General features: G+C 40.4%; 1 protein-coding gene across 1 annotated transcript in view; it reads right to left on the bottom strand.

The window, feature by feature from the left end:
• kcnip3b (Kv channel interacting protein 3b, calsenilin) overlaps window positions 1-18,490 on the bottom strand; it is a 37,373-nt gene extending 18,883 nt beyond the window's left edge. The window contains exons 1-2 of the mRNA XM_026344001.1: window positions 18,416-18,490; window positions 6,161-6,335 (exon numbers count right to left, since the gene is read on the bottom strand). Of these exons, the coding sequence (XP_026199786.1) occupies window positions 6,161-6,335; window positions 18,416-18,421 (181 nt within the window). The 5' untranslated portion in view covers window positions 18,422-18,490. The remainder of the gene's footprint in view (window positions 1-6,160; window positions 6,336-18,415) is intronic.

The raw sequence follows: 18,490 nt of genomic DNA, 5'->3' as shown, positions 1-18,490 counted from the left end.
CTGTAACAGTAACATGCATTTACAGTAAACCCCAAGTCCATGGATCTTTTATTCCCAGAGTGGACATGCTACGGATACTCTTTCAAAGAACTATATCTACTTTACAGAAAACTGTAAAATGCATGGTCACAACTTCAACTTTGTTGTTTTGAATGGCCATTTGATTCATGTACATGAAAAACAACTAAAAGCTTACAACAATATTATTTAATGTTTGCAAAGCCCAATAAAGATTTTAGTGGCGTCATGCTCATTCAACTTGTGAGAAAATGCCCATTGTGATATTTCCAGAGCAAAAACGTGTAATATCTGCTCTGCTCACTAGAGGATGCTGAACACCAGGAAACACAGAGCAGAGGAGAAAAGCTGCTTGAGTCCACTCACTAACTCATTCAGAAAAGAAAATGAAATAGGAGAGAACGGATCCATTTTTTTCCTAGGCTATTGCAAGATCATATATAAGCTTACTCAGCTGCAAACCAATAGGCGTCTGCTCTGCGGTTTGTCACATTATCAGTACACGATTGACTTGGAAGAATCAAAACATAGATAAAAACAAGCCACAAAGAAATGTAAGGATGCACAATTGAAGCCTTCCTGTTGTTTTCTGTACGTTCATGTCATGAAGTCATGTAAGCAAATGATAGTCTGCAAGCCGATGTGGATAACCACACTGCTGCTCAGGCAATTGGAGAGCTGATTAAACAATGCATGTGTTTTTAATCCAACTCTACAACTTGCTGAAAGGACAGAACACAAAGGTTTTTCCTTCACGTTGCACCAGGTGTTGACCTGAACTGCCCTCTCCATGATCAGTAAACACAGAACACCCCAGAAATTTAAACTAGCTGTGCGGCCTCTGCACAAAACCGTTCTACAAGAGCTGCAGTAATATAAAACTTGTCATCAGAAGAAAGATGGCAGCTCTTTCAGGCCTTCCCTCTCCTCCGCTCTTTGTCTTAACCCCTTCAACTGCTTGATATATTCTCATTAAAACCAAGCCCAGTCTCACTTCCACTTGAGATAATCTCTTTTTCATAAAACCACCTAAGCCAAGCAGGTTGAAAGTCAGTCTTAGCCGTGTAATTAAAGCACACAGACTTTAATCCAAGCTCATTTTTCTCCTGGTGGTTTTTCTTTTTTCTTTTCTTTTTATTCAACGCCAGACGTTATTTTCTTTTCTCTCCTCTCTCTCAACCTTGCTGAAGGCAGAATTAGGTTTAGCTAATGGATCAGTGGAGAGACCTGAACAATTGTGGAGGTTCAGACTGAGGACTGTCAAGGGGAGAGTATAAAGTAAGAGGCCTGTGGTGTCTCTAAACGGGTAAACAAGGCACCTCACCTGTCTGCATTAAATCTAGAATCAAGAAAATGAGCAGTAGAATAAGACTGATAATCAACATTTAAAAAAAAACAAACTGAAGAGAGGAATGAATTTGGATAAAGAGGAAACTGTGACGATGAAGAGGGAGGGATACTGAGTGCTGACTCAGCTGGTGGTGGCAGCTTGATGAAGCGATGGGTGAAAGGACGCAGAGGAGGACAGAGGATAGGCTTACAACTAATCAATGATGAACGGAAGGACAGAAAGACTAATTCAAGAAGGACAGACTTGTAAATAATGAACAGAAAGTAATACAAAAAATACAAATCTTGATTTGGAAAAGGTGACACCGATTGGACGAAACTCTACTTGCTGCAACAACACTTTTAATTAAAGAATATACAAAAATAAAAAATACTAAAACACTTTATGAATATGAAGTTAATGCTTCTAAAAGTTATGATAGAGAAAATTTTATTTAAAAAAAGAGAACAACCCACACACACCCAGCACAAAAGAATAGTTGTATTCGATAGTTTGACCAAACACAAACCAAGTAAAAAAACAATATCAACAAAATATAACTTCGACTTTAACTTTATTGCCCCTGCAGCCAGACTCACCACAGCACCCCATAATATAAATATTTGTTTGTATTCTTTAATTAAAGGCGAGGTGGAGAATTACATTGAAGTAAACTTTTGATTATTGTCCGATCGACGTCTACATGTTTCAAATCCAGTAAACGAGACACCATGTGACCCCTGAGTGCAAAACTGGTTTATGGATAAGTCATTACTCCGAACTGCTGCACTCTGAATCATAAATGTACTTAAAGTATTAGGAGTTAAAGTACTTTGCACCTGTGACTCATGCAGTATTAATGCATCCTTGAATAAATACCTTACTATTGTAGCTGATCCAGGCGCAGCTTGTTTTAACCACTTTCTACACAGTAGTTTACCTCCAACTCCAGTCCAGGAACGAAAAAACAAGTCAACGTTCTGCCACAAAGATTTTCAGCTAACTTAAAAATATACTCTAATCTTTGCTTTTCTGTGAAATACTGTTTACCGTTTGATTAAACAATTATGAAACCGCCTGAAAACCTGAGAGAAGAGACCTCTCCTGTGAACAACAGACAACTGAAATCTGACAAGAAGCACCATTGATCATATTTAGTCTAGTTGTTAGTGTTTTATACATTTTTACATAATCAGGTAAAATACCTCAACATTAAACTCTGCAATATTGTTGCTCTCTACTACTGATTTATTATTTAATAAATGAACAAAACAGTAAAGATGCAGTTTTTACATGTTGTGTAACAGCCGTGTTGGATCTGTATACAGCAAATCCAGTAAACAACTACTTAACTTTTCTACTAACCAGGAAGAAAAACCAGTGCCGGAATAAAAAAGAAAATACCTTTAACTACCGTCCCGGTGATGAAGCCAAAGAAGCAGCGCAGCAGCTTGTTGATCTCCTTTTCACACTCAGCCTTGCATGCGTTCATCCTCTAAACTTTGACAACCTGCACCAAAGAGCATCAAGAAACTGGAAAGTAATGGGGGGGTTCCCACCAGAAACAGGAGGACGTTAAAAACTCAAACCTGGAGAGGCTTTACACGACAACGACAACAAAAACCCCAAATAAGTTCTCCCCAGTTCAGTTCTTTTCCTTGTTCGCTCCTTTTAAACTGGTGTCCCAGTTCGCTGATAGGTAACGTTCGCTCCCTCCTCCTTCTCGTTCATTTGTTTCTCTCTCCTCCACACTGTCACCTCAGAAGAGGTGAAGTGAATCACATAATGTTGGGTCTGTCCTGAAGCTCCGGTGGCTGGTGTTTTATTTGACCGACCCTTACAAACTGCAACACACAGCAGTGACCCAGGTTAACACGTCTCCGGTTTCAGCAGTCAGTAGGCCACAGCGCTGCATGGTCACAGGGACACGCTCGCTCTCTGAGGTTCAACACCTCGGTCAAACAGATGCTAGCTGGCGTAGGAATCGCAGTTCAGGGAATAAATCTAATCTCTCTACTTCCCTTCCTCCTCCTTCCTTCTCTCTCTTCCTATGAGTCTAATCCAACTCAAATTTCACACTAGACACTCCTCTAGTTGATCTCTGGTATCATCTTATTTGCTTCTTCCATAGTGTGAGAGTTACTTTTAATTTAGAGATTAGCTATTAAGTTAGAAGAGAAATCATTTATTGTTTCTGAAATAATCAATTAATCAACTGAGCGTTCATTATTTTATATTTAACATACAATAATTTTACTGGTTTCATTTTCTTACATGTACTAAATGGATTGTTTCTGTCCTATATTGCTGTAAACTGAAGATCGTTGGACTTTATCAATGGGCAAACCAAGCACTGTCACTTCAGACTATAAAAAAATACTTAAAGAATATTCTGTCTCCAACTTTTGGAGCAGCTTAGCTCAAATCAACAAGAGCTCACAGTACTGTTTGTTTGTCTCCGATCATGCTAACAGAAGTTTTAAGACATCTGTTCTGTCTCATTGATATGCAAATATATGCAGCACGCCACACCGAATCTAATCAGAACATCTAGTCCACATGTGATACCTGTGGTGTTTGATGTATGCATCGTTCGGCTCAGTAGGCTGTTTTATGTGCTGTTTGGGAAAGAAACGACTAAAGCAACAGCTCTGACAATGAAGCAGAAAACAAAGCAGTCTCCAGTTTAAATGTCCTGTGTTGTTTTGTCCCACCGTCCAGCCCGACCTCCTCTCTATGTGCACGTTGTCACTCATCCCTCAGCGTCACCTGCTGCAGCAGGTTGCATAATTATAACAACCTTGCTCGCTGTCTCGACCTCTCCACAAACTAAACCACAGCAACCCCTTCAACCCCACCGCCACTCCACCTCTTTCTGTTCCGTGTCTGTGCTGCTATTTTTAGCTGCTGGCCATTACCAGCAGCGCTGAGGGCTTGACCGCCGACAACGCTGAATCTCTCTTCCCTCAGCACCGCTGAGATGAAATAGATCCCGTCACAGCACGGCTTTTCTTTCTCTCTTTCTCTCTCTGCTGTGTTTGTGTTTTTACTCACTGTGCTCCTGTTTGTCCTGCACAGAGATACCTGTCTCTAATCTTACAACCAAACACACAGAAAACACAACTGTTTTATTCTGTAAGTGGCGAATTTAAAACTACATCAGCATCAAGAGAAAACCCCGCTAACACCGAGTGAACAGAGGCGGGAGACAGGCAGAAAAACTTGCAGAGAGGCAGGAGCACAGTTCATGGTTATGCAATGCAGATGTTAGTCCATCAACTCACATTTTGGCACAAGAATACTGTCTTCAGAACAAACGAACATATAAACCGCTCTATAACGGCTCCTCCAACTGGTACCATGTTTACAGGTGTCTCCTCTTGTATTCATTGGTTCTGTGTTTATCTGAACATTGTAATTAAGACGTTGACCAGTTAATGCAGAAAAACATGGTTCACAAACTTTTTGTTGCTACTGACCTTAAAGACACAGTGAAGGCAACAACATGGAGAAGTAAGGAAGGAAAGAAGGAGCTAGTGTCTGCTAGTGACAGCGAGCAGAGCAAGGTCATAAAGACAGAGAAGAAGGCTGGTAAAGAGTGGAGGAAGGAGGAAATGAAAGATGATTCATTAAGTGACATAAATTAGTTGAAAAACTTATATATTTAACATGTTTTTCTCGCTTTTTGCTACATCAAACAAAAAAAAACTGTAAGTAGTGTAGTTGGATTTTACTGTGCACGGAAACAACAGATCCACATCGTTCTACTCATTCCAGCAGGGATCAGTGTAAAGGTGACGTCGAGGGTTAAAGTAAAACAAACAATGCTGAGAACAGTGAAACACTTCTCTCTCTCTCTGGAGGCCAAACATTAACTGTGCACAATCAGAGCTGGACCACTGGGTGGAGCAACGAGACTTAGTCCGTGAACAAACCAGAACTAGAGCCCAACCCGAGCAACATACTGGATCCAGAAAGGTAGGAAAATTGTCAAGTCCTAATTGGTTCCAACTGATTCATGACTCAAAATACAAATTCTGCTTTTACTCATCAACTAATTCAACTCAAGACAAAAGCAGAGCGATCATTTTTTAAACATGTTCCTTCAGGAAGCAGCTTCACAGTCCAGGGATTCACTCAGGGATTTATTGATGCATTGATCTTTGGCTCCCACTTCATTGTCAAATGGAGACAGGTTGAGAAATGTGTCCATATTTTAAAAATAACTCAGGAGCAGTTAAAAACAAACACACCTTTGTCAAATGCAAATGTATAATAATAATAGAAAATGTATAATAATATTAATTTGTTACTCGTTTCTTCTCAATAGGCATTTTTTCTTCCACATTACCTACATTCAAGTGCCAGTAGGTCGTATTTTAGTGCTGCTTGGGTCATACAATGAAATCTCAGTCTTTATCACAGTGTTGTATATTTAGTGCTGCTTTCTAGTTTTTCATTTTATGACATAACTATACACATGTGTGTGTTTTTGTGGGAAAATGGTCAGAGGAGGTTAAAACGAGGCTCACACAGGTGAATTGGAGTATTTCAGGTTTGTGTAGAGAATATAAATGGTGAACCGTGGGTGCAGAGACGTTTGATAAATGAGTGTGTACAAATAAATGTTCTGTGTGCACTTTGAGGTCAGCTTCCCAGCACAATGAGTCAGTCGTGTCCATAGGGACCTCAGGAGGCCAGGAGACGTCCAGTCGGTCAATTCAACGATCAATTCAAATACTGTTAGTCGCGCTTGTTGTGCATGCACCACATTGTTAGTCTCACCATCACATCACACTCGCACCCCCTCACCTTTGTCCTGTGGCTGTGTGCTGGCAATGATCCATTTGACCAGGCAGCACTTCATCAGAGCTTTCCGCGAGAACCGCGGCTTCTGCCACTTTCCAGACTCTTTCACTCTGCCTGGTGCAGGCTCGACGCCGTTAGCGTCTCCCAGCAGGCTGCCATCAAACACCTTCCCATCCGCCTGAAGAAAAGAAAGAATGAGGGAATGAGGGGAGAGGAAAGAGGGAGAGAAAGAGTTCAGGTTGATATGGAAATTCAACAAACCGGGCTGAGATCTTCAAACTATGCAGGATTATGCGCATGCCTGCAGAATATGATTAGCCTCTGATCTGGAGGTGTTTCAGGAACACATTAAAGAGGTTCAAAAAGAGTTCAGCATCCTTCTTATCTAAGACTTTCTATGTGTCCAAATCAACTGTCTGAGACAATCCTGCAGTATGAATGGATCCACATGTCTTAATATGGATCCTACACCTGAAATAGTTTCTCTCATTGTCTTGAAATGTTTCAATAGGGATAGATCACAATCGCTTGGCTGCAAATGCAGCAGCTAACAACAGTCGACTGACACTGAGAAGATACAGGAAAGACAATGAAAAGAAAGAGAGCGAGAGATAAAGAGTACAGAGAAGCCTGAGTTAAGCACCATCACATGTTGAACCATCTACCTTCAGGTTTAATATCAGCTGAATTAAAAAGAACTATTTCTGTTCATTTTCATATTTAGCTCCAGTTCCTCTTGATTGTTACTATACCAGACCAATCCCCTCTAATTCATTCATATTTACAGTTTATCCTCTTTCATTAGTTTCAGATAAACTTGGCATCTGACATTTTTGGTCCAATACATTTTTCAGTTTCTTTTCCTCGTACGTTGAAATGCTCTCAATTTATTTTATAGCATATGCACTGATTTTATATAATGTGTTTTTTCTCATTGTTTTTTAATGGATGAGACAGGTGATTTTATGTATCTTTGTTACTGTCAACAAATCCCATAAAAAGTCTAAAACTAACAATGAATTGCGTCTATTTACTGTAACGTCTGCGAATCCTGAACCTAATTATCTCTCTGTGAGTCAGTGAGTCACACTGTTGCACTGGGAAACGTGTTTTTTCCTCATTAAAATGTGACTGTTGTATTTTTTAGAGCACCAAGACACAATGACAGAAAGACACAATGTGTATTTGCTTTAAACAAACCCACAATATTTCCCTCACATTAACGGAAGTGGTTCTTTTGTCTAAACTCAACCACACATAGGACTTAGAGTTGTTTGTGGTGTGACAGTCATGTACTCTGTAGCCAGCCTATCCACATCTTCCAATTACTAAATGCAGTGCTTCATTCGTTCAAAAACTATGTTGTGCTGCAGCATAAGCTATCCAGCGATTAGTTTTCCTAGTTTAGTTGCATAGGAACATACGTTTGGAGAGACAGGTTTTTGATTTCAGAAAGAAAGAGTCATGCAAAAAGCTTCAGGGCCCATTTAAAAAAAAAAAATTGTACCTCACATTTATCGTGAGAAAGAAACGTCATCCAGTGCAGCAGTGGAGATCTCAATGTATGGCATAAACAAATAAGGAAAGATCAGGTTCTAGATTCACCGATGAGTTTTGGTCTTTTTATGGGATTTCGTAAAGCACCAAAAATTCAGATTTGGTATTTTTGCATTTTTACACTTTTACACACCTGTTTTGATTGACTGGTTTTGAATACCAGTCCTACTTTTAAGGTACATGCGAATCTGTTAACAAGTGGAAGCTGTTACTGAGCCAGTGTTGTGTCAAAGTCTGTTCCCTCCCTACAAGATGTTTCTTTTCTTATAATAATGCACCAGTTCTGGGCAAACCTTTTTCTTAGACGTAATCCTGCAGAGTTTTGTTTGTAGTTAGCCTGCATATTACAATGGGCAAAGGGACTGGATACCAAAGTTACATAGGGCAGTAACAGATGATGCAGACTCACAGTGGGAATGGTAGAAATAACCTTTCACTGAGACTTGGTAGCTGAATGTTTACCTATGAGTATGTCATGTACCCTAACAGCAGCATCTGCAGTTCAAGTACAGCTTTTTTCCTGTGTACCTGCCTCTCTTTTGATATAATCAAATAAAGACAAAAAATACTTTTATTTTCAAGCATTTTACTTTGCTACACTTTAAATTGTCTCTGTTACAAAGTTTGAAAAAACAAAGTTATGAAATGAAGTCGTCATTAGTGCTGTCACACGTCAGTTCTTTGTTCCTACAGTATGTTTGGCATTAAAGATGAATCCAAATCGTGTTCAGCTGAGACTGTAGTTTATCACAAAGGAATAAATTGAGATTACTCAAGTAGTAGTTTACAAAAACTCTGCATCCAACCTGTGCAGCCGTTGCAGCTAACTCAATGAAGTGTAGTCACCGTGTCAGTGGAAACCTGCTGGTCTATGAAACGTTTTCTCAATAAGCTACATCCATACCAGACATTGTCTTAGTCATTAGTACTTTCACATGACAGCTTGACAAGCTGAGTTTCCTCGTTGCTCGGCAATGTGCTGCTTTGTGACTGTGTTAACTCCACGTTTCTAGTCATTAAATAGTTTCTGCAGTTACTGTGTCGTCATGGTTTTTGTCAGAACAATTCTCCTTTGCCTTTAATTTCAGTAAAAAACACATTTAACACATTCAGTGTGTTCTCTTAAAAAAGAGAAATGTCCACTACACTTCAATGTAAAATATTTTGCTGGCAACCACTAACATTTACTCAAAGTGACCCAACACTTGGTTCATTTTGAGTAGGGTTGATGGTAATTTTATCTAAGTAGATTTTTAAACAACTAATTATACTTATTTTTACTTGAGTACTATAGTGTAGTGATCTCAAAATCTCTCATTAAGTCAGTTAAGGATGTTATTTTAATGTAAAATGTTACATTTTGGGATTTTAACAATAACAAAAATATAGAAAATTGTTCACCGGCTGCTAAAGTCTCAGGAAGTTCTTTTAAGCTGCTTCTGTTGGGCACATCCAAAACACACACTCACCGAAAGCTCACACATAAAAATGTGTACACTAGAGCGAATGGGTAGGAAGATGAAAGAGGTGAACGCAGATCAAACAGAGGCTCTGTTTACTCTGTGGGGAGGACAGGGAAGCAAAGGATGACAGAGGGAGAAAAGGAGCAGAAAGAGAGGGAGATGAAATGGTTGTTTGATCCAACGGGAGTCTGACCATGCAAATCCTTTACTTTAAGGTGGTCAGAGAGAATGAAACAGGAAAAACAGAGAGCAAAGGAAAAGGATGTGTGGAGAACAAGGTCCGCTCGTGTTCCTGGAAGAACTGAAGTCAATTAGCATAATGAATTGTGGCCTATCTGAGAGGAAGAGCAAAGGACGGCCAGAGGACGGAGGGCTGGAGGATGGGAGGATAGAGGAGATGAAGATATAAAAGCACTTTGCTGGGGGAATACATTTACAAGTCTATTTCTGTGCATCTTCCACATGAGCACACAGGCGAGACAGAGGAAAAGGCGGGAAAGAAGGAAGACAACAAGGAGAGAAGTGCACGCAGAGGAGACAACATCTGCATAGAGTCAAACACATCGGAATAAAAAGAGATGACGGAAACAATCCTATTTATCTATTTATTCACAGATCAACAGTGGCACAGCAGAGAGGAGTAATAGAAGGAAAAAAAGAGGGGCGATGAGCTCAGCAGTGACTCGTGTGACTCTGGTTTCATAGAGGCTTCTCAGTGAAAGTCACAAATGGGAAAAGAAAAGGCCGCAAGACAAACAGATGCAGACGATTCTAGTGGAAACACAAGAAAATTCAGCATTACATTAGTTGTTTATTCACGGACCACAGGACATACAGGCAACATTAGGAACACACACACACAGTTTGAGCCAGGATTTTATCTTCTGTTCTGTCTTAACGCTTCAGCTGGCCTTGTCCTAGGGAAGCACTTTCCTCATGTAATGTGTGCACAACATCTTGCGGCGTCCTGTAAGGCAGAGCACTACCCACAACGCTCAGAGCAAACACAGTAATGTGGTGCACATCGCTACGCTCTGCCATAAATGATTAAATATCAGTCGCTGTGTTGTCAGTTTAGATGAGGTGTAAACTGTGGCCTCATTACGTGAGGTCTGAGCCCAACGAAGAGACCAAAGTAGACCCGCTAAAATGTAATCAGAGCCAAAACAGAAACAGCAGAGCTATTTAGAAGTAATCAGAACATAAATACAAACAGAGGGAGTGACCCCAACCTGGCAACCAAGAGAACACAGACTTCTGTCTGCCAGCTATGTTTGTGGAGCAGGTTGTTCACAGGAGGAGGGTTGATGGTTTTACCCCCGGCTCCTTCTGTGCAAGTGTCCTTGGACTAAACCGTGAATCAAGAAAGGGTTTCAAAATAAAACAGGTGAAGACAGAGCAGGATTTACTCCAAAACTGTAACAAACTCTTTACTGAAATAAAACTCAAATAGTTCAATACAATTGAACAAGAAGTCAGTGCAGTATACACTCAGTCCAAACCAAGTTTCAATATTTACTCTGGGAAAACGCTGACATTGCCATGGAAGCAGCAAAATATGTCAGAGCCTGAGGGAAAACCAGCAGGAGAACATGACGCTGCACTGAGCTCCATCCAGATCTGACATTTGATTTGATGCAGTGTCTTCTGTTCTGTACTGCAATAAATTGGTAAACGATCGCACAGAGTAGCTGCAGGAATTTTTTTTATGTATTTAAATCTATTCTTCGTGTCGTCTTCAAGGCTCTATAGATGTTGTTAAGCCTCAAATACAGTCAGACTTGTCCGGGAGCCACTCGAGTCTTGGCTGTTTGCTTGAGGTCACTGTTGTCAGTCTCGGATAGCGTGCACCCCGTGTATTTGGCCGACTTCAGACCAGCCTCCTGGCCCTTGCTGCTGTAGAGAGCTTTTGTTGTGAAGCCAATATTTTTGTTTAAATCCCCGAGTGTTGAAGCAAAAATGATGGAAGTGGGACAGCGAGACACTGATTCTTCTAAGTCTTCCAAGGTCCTATTAGTAGAGGGCAGGTCCATAAATAAGTTATATGTGATTAATAATATTCATCTCACATATTCTCAGATATTGTTTTCAGTGTGATTCAAGCTCAGCCAGCTGAGAATCATCTGTTCAGACTGTCTGCTTCGTCAAGGTCAAAATAGGATTTAAAACTAAATATGCAGCTTCAGGGAAAATCCTCGACTCACAGAACATGTAAGTATTATTCTAAAACATGTCACATTAACATTTTATTCACATGAGTTATTCCTGTGATCTCTCTATTCATTTTTGAGATGTAAGCTATAATTTACTACTATTGCATTAATGTTTCTCTTTGTGTCTTTCTTTGAAATCCACTAATATTAGACAAGTAAATTTAGCCAACAGTCAAGCTTTGCTGGAAATTGCTTGTTTACTATCTTTGCACACAGAAGGATATATCACACTCTTTCCACAGTTTTTTATAGTCTAGCTATTGTCTATGCAGCTGTACTACTTGATGAGCAAAGACTAAGAATATACCAAGACAAAGATGCATAGACACAAACACACGCACTAATACACATATACAGCAACCACCCACATATCAGTGCTGCAGCTCAGTGATACCATATGCGAAGTTCAAACTGGAGCCAACAAACCACCTCAGTTATACTAATTCTGGTTTGCTAAACTTCTCTCCAACATTAACAAGGCACAGTACGTGCAAATCCTTTGATTTCTATGTATGTTGTAGGGGGTTACATTATTTTGTGAATGGTGTTTGAGGTTTGTCTTTATATATAAACATTATTTGAGTATTATTATTAATATTATTATTCCTTTATTTCTGTTGATGCTTTTCCAGTTTTACCCCGTGCGTTTAGTTGTCTCCTTTTGATTCTAGTTCTTTGACTTTTGAGTTAGTGTTTAGTGTTGTTATTTTGTATTTTTGTGATTGCCTTGTATATTTGTACCAAACATCCTGCCGCACAGAGAATACCAGCTTGGTGCATTGCATTTTGCATACCAAGACTCCAACTCCCAGAGTTCCCTGTTTTTCCTGTCAGTTTCCTATATTTACCTATATTATACCACCATACGCTATATCTTGTCAAAGTAAATTTTAATTTGGACCTTCCAAAAACTAAATGCGTGACAACCAGATGGAAACACTTACACACTACTACTTTCATCAAACCATCTGCTCTCTGGACCCCCTCCCTCCACAGTCAGCCCAAACCATTACACACAACATAATCTCTCTCTCTCACTCACAACAGACTCTTTCACTACCACATTTAAGCAAGTCCAAGTCCCAGTGCTTAAGAATTAACCTTTGACCCCTCCCTGGATTGGGCATCTCGATCAATGTATAGCTTATAACTGACTCAGGTCCTGCTTTCCTTCGTGATCCTTCGAGGTGCGTCTGCAGGGGCCACATCCCGCTCTCACTGCCTTTTCACAGGAGTGCCTCAAGACGTTTCTCTTGGCCATCTTCTCTTTTTCATCTTCCTCACATTCCTGGGTCCTGTCATCCACTTGCACAGCGTCTCCAATCCTTACTATACCTATGACATGATGCTGTTTCTGCACTCTCAGCATCAATTTAGGATCTTCACTGACTGTATCCACACAGTCTGCTAGATCTGAGGGTCATCACTGACAACCAACTAAGCTTTACTGACAACATCAAAAAGATTAGAACCCATCATTCTTGTTATGCTACCAAACTTCTCCATATCTTCCCTTTCAACTTCTACAATATCCAAGTAACAGGACTACCAGTGAGAACAGTCGTTGGTCTCCAGAGGGTCCGAAATGCAGCAGCACATCTGGTTTTTAAACAACCATAAGACGTCACATCACTGTTCATAACTGTGCACTGGCTTCCAGAGGCTGCATGCACCAAACATGTGGTCAACTGAACAGCACCTTCCTACCTGAACACTACACCTGGACAACAGACAGCCAAACACCCCAATGACGTCATGTGGCCCCACAATGTTGGAAAGAGCTGCATAATTTTGCAAGCTCGGCAGTTGCACTCCCAATATTAAAAAAACAGAAAAAATGCCGAAGGCTGAACTTCTCTTCTTCTATATTTGGCACTTACTGAAATAAGTTTCTCATGGCAAGAGAAACAAAACACCAACAAAAAAGAAGCTGTGTCGTTTGTGATTGGTTTGTGTCTCTCTAAATCCTCATTACCTCTTATAATGATAGAAGTTTAAAACATGCTATAAGCAGTCAAACATTGTTAAATTTGAACTGCTCTTCCCTCTCCACTATAAACCAAAAAAGAAACTTTAATTTCTTCCTGTGCTAAACTACTCTTTCAATCTCTATCTATTGTTCAACACTCCTTTAGAAAACTCTGTGGCGATCTAATTGATCCTTAAGGCTACATCTCAAAGACCTGACGTCGTTTCACTTGGAATGAAAATAGGAGAATCAACACACGAATGCAAAAAATGCAGAGCTTGGATATTTCATTACTCTCCTATATTAATATTTATTGTTTCTCTTCACCTTGAATGTCAGCACAGATCTGTCCTCTATTCCTCCATCTCCCCACCTCTTCATTCCCTCCAATTTATTTCACAGTCAATCACTCCTTCTCCGTCTCTCCTCCACCTACACACTCAGACACACACACACACACTTTCTTCACCCTCCTCTTTCACCATAATGTCACCTGTCACCAGGCTACTCTCCAGGTGAAGCAGAAATAACAGCTGGGATCTAAACATAAGGGGAAGACTCTTTGAGTGTGAGAAAGGCAGTGTGTTTGTGTGCGTCTAAGCCCATGTGTGCACGCATATGGAAAGAAACGTGATGAGCAGGCAGCAGGAAGAGCACAGAGACAACGGCTGACAGCATAGAGGAAGACATACAGGAAACACTTCACACATAAATTCCACCGCCTGGGATTTCCAGCAGAGGAGCCCAGCTGTGTGGGGGAGTGAGATGGGCTCAAATCTCTGCCATGCAGGTGTGAAGCTGCATGAGAATGACACACATATTCACTGGGAGGATGCTCATTTTGTCGGCTTTATGTACACACACAAATAACGATGAGGAGATTTGTTCCAAAGTAACTTGGAATAAAGTGATACCTGGAGTTATAAAATGATTGGCAGCTCAAAATAAGACAAGCCTGGGTGCTTCTGTTAAAGGAAACTGACATGAAGGGAAAATCCTCTCGATTTAAAGATCAAAAATGAGTTTAGTAGTGACAAGAAGCCTTTCTCAGCTTGTTAAGACAGTTGGATAATGTTTACTGTAACAGTAAGTCTGACAAATACAAAGCTGAACACAGTCAGCGCAGTTCTGAAGGTCGTTTTGTGAACTAAACCTAGACTATGGTTAGGAAAAGATCCTGATTTGATTGATTGATTGAAGAAGATACTTCATGGTTACAATAATAAACCAGGTTATAGAACACAAAAAACAGCTTTCTTTGTGTCAAACATTTGTGGAGTAGTACGGCTGCATAGACAATAGCTAAATTATGATAAAAGTCCTATGTGGACTTTTGTCCCTACAAAACTTTGTCACTTCAACGTACAATTTTGGGTTATTTGTTGCAAATACATGATGCTCTATTACATCTTCTTTATGGAGGTTTCAGGAAGGCACCACAATGTGAAAACAAAGAGTGCAGCCAAAGTAAATAGATAATTAAATAAATAAAAAGTCAAGTTACTTCACAAATGCTGGATGGTGGGAGCCTGACTGATGAACTTCCGGAAACGAGTTCTGTTTTCACTTGGTGCTAACAGAACAGAAATCATCTGCATTACTGCATATGTTCTTTGCGGCATGTTTGTGCTTCCTGCAGCCTTTTACATGAAAGATACTGCATTCAGAAGAAAATATGCGAGCAGGCTGATGGTCGAGAGCGAGATACTATTTATGTCCTGACTGCTTGAGCCTCTCAGTATGGCTGTCAGTGTGAATCAGTATGTCTGTGGGAGGGTGGCACATCCATATGGACTACATGCTGTGTAAGAGTGTGTGTGTGTGACGGAGAGCGAGAGAAAGAGTATTATATTGATGTGTGAGCCTCCATGTGGAGAAAGAATTAATACTCTGGGGAGACCGCGAGCAATAGAGGAGCCATGTTTCAATTATCAGCTCATCCTCTCTCTTCAGATACTCACACACACACAAACTGGGTCCATGCCAAACACAACACATTGCCTCATTTGAGCCTGTCACTTCTCATCAAACAGGTCAGGAAGTATATTGACAGATAATAAAGACACTACGTATAAATATTAAAACATTAATTGATCAGTGATTGATATTTTACAGCTTTTCATTGTTGCCTTTTTACACTTATAGGCCTGTAATACTGTGTCTCACTCATGTTGAGTGTGTGTGTGTGCGTTTCTTTAAGCACGGTAACTTACATTATCCGGAGAAGAAATTCTACATTTGGGCCAATTTAACATATTAGAGCTAATTTGCAATGATAATATGCCCCAAATCTTGAGGAAATTAAACTATGGCAAGATAAACTTAAGATTTGAAGCAGAAATAGCACTTGTAGTCGCTAGTTTAAAAGTCCTTTACTGCAGTGCTGTTATAAGAAGAGCTCCTCTGTGTTTGGTGTTGATGTTGGATCAGAAGTGTGTGGTGCCCATCCCTGTCCCACTATAAAGGATACAGTTACCCGATGTGTTCAATTATTTAATGAGTCCGAATCCACCAATCACTCCACCTACTGAACAGGTGGGTCTCTCAGCCATTATATCAAGTGTGGCACATTGCACAGTGTGTGTGTGTGTGTGTTGCCGTCAGCCTGTCTGGTGTAGTGTCACTGATCTGTGCAGGATGACTGTATGTGACTGTTTTGATTGACGTTGTGCTCTATGGAAAACTGTGGACCCCTACAGAGTGCACCATACAGTGACAGGGATAAAAGTAAAGTATCTTATATTTGACTTTAATGAACCATTTTTCTTGTTATGAGAGAGATTTAAACCAACAGACCTTCAGAATAAAAGATGTGTAGGATATGGGGTGGTTTAATGATCCCCAAAACGCAACATTTCAATTACAGATGCTTTTTACTGATAAATTCTGTAAAGCAGCAGAGTGCATAACATTGTGTTAAGTACAGTAGAACAAGCAGCCATAGTTAAGTATGAGACTGTTCTTCTATGAAAGATGATGGAGACTGCAGCTAACAATTATTTTCACATCTATTAAATAGAGCAGATGAGCTATGAAAAAGTAATTACACTGCTACGTTTAAAGAACATCTTGATTGATTCATTTCAAATCCACTGTGGTGGTGTAGTGAGCACAAATTATGAAAATGATGTCACAGTTCAAATAGGGGTTGCTCGACGTCTTCCCTGTTCAAATTTTTTTATATGAGCGAATTAACTTCCACGTGTCACCAAAAGATAAGACCTGAACAACACACCTTCTCCTCCACAGGTTAGATCAGGGTGGAGGAGGCTGTGTGGGATTAGTAGCAGCATCAGGTTTCACTCGTCTGTATCATTAATTAACGTATGTTGTTCATGTAGTAATTTTTATTTTAGTGTGCAGAAGTGAATTTTCCAAATGTGAGATTAAAAATGGGCTGCATTAAAATGTGGACGACAACCCACAAACAACACAGACTGCCCAATGACACATAGGACCTCAGTAGCCGCCCTGGTGTGTAGGTACATTTAGATGAAGCTGAATGATTATTGATCATGAAGTCATTCTTCAGCAAAAAAATAAATAAATAAATAAACTAAAATATCCGGCACTCAGTCGCTTCACAGCATGATTTAATTCACGCCTGCAGGTCAATATACAGAGAGAGAAAAGGCAAAAATGAATGTTGAAGGAAAGGCGCGGCAGCTGTCTGCTGTTAATAAACAAATAATAACTGTCACTAATCAATTAATCAGTAGCTTTATTGCTAACTGGCTAATTAAGTAATTTTGCTTAGTTCTGCATTTTAAATGTTAAATTGTTTTCATAGGCTTCTGTGATATTAAAATGACTATTTTAGCATTTTAAACTTTTCTTCAGACTAAATAAGCAGAATTACCATCAGCTGTGATGAGCAATCAATGCAACAAGAACTTGTGTTGGATATTTTTCCCAATTTGATCAAGAAAGCAGCTTGTAAATTAAAGGGGAATACACTCAAGTGTTGCAGCCCTTCAAAGCCAGATGCATGTAAGAAAATGAATTCAGACACGCTCCAGTGCTTGTGACTGATTTAGCGACAGACTGATGGACTCGTTCTGTGACTGATGATGAGCTCTCTCTCATCCTCGGGCTTTTCCTTCAATATCCAACCAGAATGTCATCACTGAGAGCTCTGTGCTCACCCACATGTGATGTGTTTCTCTGCATCCAGAGGCCAGTGTGTATAGGAAGAGATCATCTGTTCTTGTCTGGCATGATCACCAGTATCAATATTTATTTGTGATTTTTTTTTTATTTGCATCTGAGCTCAAGCTAACCATCAAACAAAATCCACTCAGGATCAAGTTTCCTCTCTCTCAGCCCTGTTGAGAGATTCTGGGAGCATTAATGAGCACTGCCTTGAAAACGGGTGGTTGGAAGTCACTTTGGGGACACTGGGCTTTCACTTTACAGTCTATTACCTCAGAGTTAGACTCAGAAGCTGCTTGTTGCTGAGGACTAATCTGCTAAATTGATTCATCAGCAAGGAGAAAAACAAGCACAGACAGAATTACAAACACAATCTCCCGCCTCTTCCTAGAATTGGGGATTTGATGCAGACTGTGCAGATTTGAAACCAGGCACGAGTCACGCGTGAGCCACATGGAGACACACGAGGATGCCTCTCCATCTCCCAGAGAAACCCCACATGCTAAAAACTGACGAGGGAGGAAAAGTCGCGGTTAAAGATGATGCTGATGATGATGATGCTGATGATGATGATGCAAAGTGACACTTGCTGGAAACCCTCTGCTGGATTTCTGCTGCGCGCGGAGAGCGAAGCGTCTCGTCAACAGGCAGCTTCCAGCAGGGTTGCAATTACATAACTTCACTACCAAAACTCAGCTTTCGGCAAAAGTGGGAGCAAACGAGTCGCTGGGGGTCGTGGAGGAATGTTTAAAAAGCAGATTAAGCCGACAAGTAGCCTGGCGAGCAGAGCCCGGTGCTTAGTTCAACTTAGGCGCGTTTGTGCGTTCACCACCCGCAGAAAACATCATTTCAACCTCCACCATCCGAACATCAAGGACGGAAAATGATCATAGTCAAGTCTTACCTGCATGTTTCCTTGTGTTGTAGCAGCGGCTGTGATGTGTGATTACTGCCGAGTGTGTGTCCTCTCTGCGCGGAT

This window comes from Anabas testudineus, chromosome 9 (genome assembly GCF_900324465.2).
Source record: "Anabas testudineus chromosome 9, fAnaTes1.2, whole genome shotgun sequence".
In the NCBI taxonomy this organism is placed as follows: Eukaryota; Metazoa; Chordata; class Actinopteri; order Anabantiformes; family Anabantidae; genus Anabas; species Anabas testudineus.
Note: the sequence above shows the minus strand (reverse complement) of the source record. Positions and strands in the feature narration are given on the sequence as shown.